General features: G+C 35.5%; 1 protein-coding gene across 1 annotated transcript in view; it reads right to left on the bottom strand.

The window, feature by feature from the left end:
- Positions 1 to 144: 144 nt before the first annotated feature.
- SERPINB2 (serpin peptidase inhibitor, clade B (ovalbumin), member 2) overlaps positions 145 to 2,907 on the bottom strand; it is a 13,400-nt gene continuing 10,637 nt past the window's right edge. The window contains exons 6-8 of the mRNA XM_012645284.1: positions 2,039 to 2,181; positions 1,247 to 1,411; positions 145 to 905 (exon numbers count right to left, since the gene is read on the bottom strand). Coding sequence (XP_012500738.1) covers positions 495 to 905; positions 1,247 to 1,411; positions 2,039 to 2,181 — 719 coding nt within the window. The 3' untranslated portion in view covers positions 145 to 494. The remainder of the gene's footprint in view (positions 906 to 1,246; positions 1,412 to 2,038; positions 2,182 to 2,907) is intronic.

The following is a 2,907-nucleotide window of genomic DNA, read 5'->3' as shown; positions in this document are numbered from 1 at the left end:
ATACATAATGCTAGAAAGTCACATAACTATGTCTGCCAACTGTTCAATGCTTTCTTCTAGGTATTTATCATAGAAGGATGTGAAGGGTCACCTACGCATCCTTTATTATAAAAATAAGTAAATGAATTTCTTTAGGTAGAAAAGTAACTGATCACCTGCTTCTGTAACTTTATCAGTTACATTAAATATACTCAGCAATAATAAAAAAAATCTGTCATTATATAAAATAATAAATAAAAAGTTAATGCTGTAAAATAAACTAAGGAAAAACTAAATGGGCATCATGCCATGTTAGGAGACCAAACGATTAATAGGGTTGTTGTGTTATGATTGACAATTATCTAGTCATTTCTGTGTTTATATTTAGTGTGTAGCAGAAGTTGTTCAGAAGAACAGACATATGTAGAAAAAGTCTCTACATTTTTGGCACTTGAGATAGCAGTTCTGAGGCTTCATAGCTCATGCTACAAAATCCTGTGCAGAAATAGAACTTTTCAATTTTTGGGTGAGGAAAATCTGCCAAAAAATAAAATGCTCTTGGTTGTTTTGTGCAAGATAAAGAAAAGAAAAGGATGATCTGCCACAAACTGTGGGCCTCCGTGACCGGTTCTCCCTGTCATAACACCTCCAGTGCCAGCAGCTGCCTCAGTGCCCTCCTCATTAACATCCACCGTGGCTTGGTGGAACACTTCAGAAAGAAACAGGTCGTTCCTCTCTGACATGCCTAAGAAATTGGCCTGGCCCTTGTTGAAGGCGTCATCCATGCCCATGCTTCTCAGAATGGGTTTGAGTTCATAATACTCTTCTAATTTGAACCGGGGGATGTACACCTCCACATCATCTTCCACCAGTGTGTCTTTGCTGATCCATTTGTTGAGTTTGTCATAGGTTATTTCATTTTCCAGCTGCAAATAAAAACAAAAAACAAAGCAAAACAAAATAAACAAACAAACAGAAAACACAGTGAATGTTAGAGAAGAAGGAAAACAACTCTAAGTCTAATGTTAAAAATCAGTTACTTTAACTTTACTATATTGTGGGTGATAGAAAGTTAATAGATTGGTCAAATTTTTGCAAGAAGGTAACATGTATGACACAGTTAAGACTTTGAATGAATTTTTGAGACATGCCACATTTACTATCTATCAACTGATTCACATATTTCTGTGATAGGTGTAGATGCTTGTGTCATGAAAGGTAGGTTTAGCCCCAGAAATTTAAAACAAGTGATGTTTGAAAGCCTTACCAACTCCAAGCCTGTGGATACATCAGCAATTCCATCTGGAAGCAACAGGAACATGCTGATATCTCCAGCATATGGGAGTTCTAGAATCTGAGTCTTTAGGTCTTCTATGTACCCAATGTTCAGCTTTTCATGCAAGACCATCATCTGTACAGGTATATGCTGAATCTAAAATTATTAAAAAGTAAAATATGAAAGTCAATTCTAGGATGCCAAGAGATTTACAATTAGACATGAAAGAGAATGGGTTCTACTTTAGTGTTGAATAAATGTGTTTTTTAAAATCAACAAAATAAATTATTTGTATATCCTTACAGTGGGTACTCTGATTTTATTTAATATTAGCTCATTTGAGTTTACATCCACTATTTACTAAGATAGACGATAATAATATAGATAATAATAATACTAAAATATTTGCTCAGTATCTAATATGGGCCAGAAACCCTGCTAATTCTCACTGGGTACTTATAACACTTTGAATTGAATATATATTACACTAGTTTTACAGATGAAAAACAGAATGCATGGAAGATTAGTAAGGTCACAGCTGCTAAGTGGTAGAGCCATCATTTGAGTCCAGGTGTGTATACTTAAAAAGCCCATCGTCTTCACCTCTCCCCATACTGCCTCTCAGGAAATTATCAAATGATATTCAATCAACTGCTCAACATTCAGAACTTATAACTAGCAAGTCACGTAGGAGAGTAAAGGAGTCGTCTCTAATTTTTCTATCTCTGTCTTGTCAAAGGCCTTAAAATGTATGTTAAGAAAATGCATCTAGTTGTCTCATACCGAGTTCACCCGGAAGGGATAAAGCCCGTCCAGTTTCTTCTCAAATGGAGTTTTCCACTTTCCTTTGAAGTAGACAGTATTCACCAGGACCATCCTGGTCTCTGCATCTACAGAACCTTCAGGTAACAGGTTTTGGATTTTGCCTGCAGAAAACATAACATATGTCTAGGTTTCATGGTCAAGAACTGTGAAACTATGAATATGATTTCTTGAATCCTTCAAGTAGCCGTCAAACTCAGTGTCCACATTTGTCAAGCTGCAGAGATGTTGATCCTCAAACTCAAGGTTTTCTCTAGATTTATTTAAAGCATAAGTGAAATTGGAAAAATTTCTCAGAAGGTTTTCAAAATCCAAGAGAAAATGAAGAAATAATGCATTTAAAGTTTAGAATGTCTATCAAATTTGGCAAGGAGATTTTTCACTTCCTTTTATATTGTTTTCTCAAAGTTTTGCAGTTGAGAGTTATTTAATTCAAGAAGGAAGTGAAAGCAAGGCTCTTAAGGAACACAACAGTGCCTTTCCAAAGTATGTCACTTAGTACTTCTGGGTCTGGTCTAGTCAGTCTATGGATCTGACCCTCTCATTCATTCATTAACATGTTTTTTTATGTTGCGCTATACCTAAAGTAGGAGTAGTGCAGATATAAGGGATGAGAAAAGAAGAATTATGCTGCATAAGGTTAGAATACTGGAAGGGACATTCAAAATCAGTTGAGAAACAATATGTGATAAGTTCTACGATTGAGCTGAAGTACTATGACAACACAGAGAAGGAAGTAAGGGAGTGAGCCAGAGAAGGTTCTCAGAAATGATGACATCTGAGTGTGGTTGTTAAAAAAATAGAAATTGATTTAAGAAATAGTTCATATT

This window comes from Propithecus coquereli, unplaced genomic scaffold (assembly GCF_000956105.1).
Source record: "Propithecus coquereli isolate 6110/MARCELLA unplaced genomic scaffold, Pcoq_1.0 Scaffold229, whole genome shotgun sequence".
In the NCBI taxonomy this organism is placed as follows: domain Eukaryota; kingdom Metazoa; phylum Chordata; class Mammalia; order Primates; family Indriidae; genus Propithecus; species Propithecus coquereli.
Note: the sequence above shows the minus strand (reverse complement) of the source record. Positions and strands in the feature narration are given on the sequence as shown.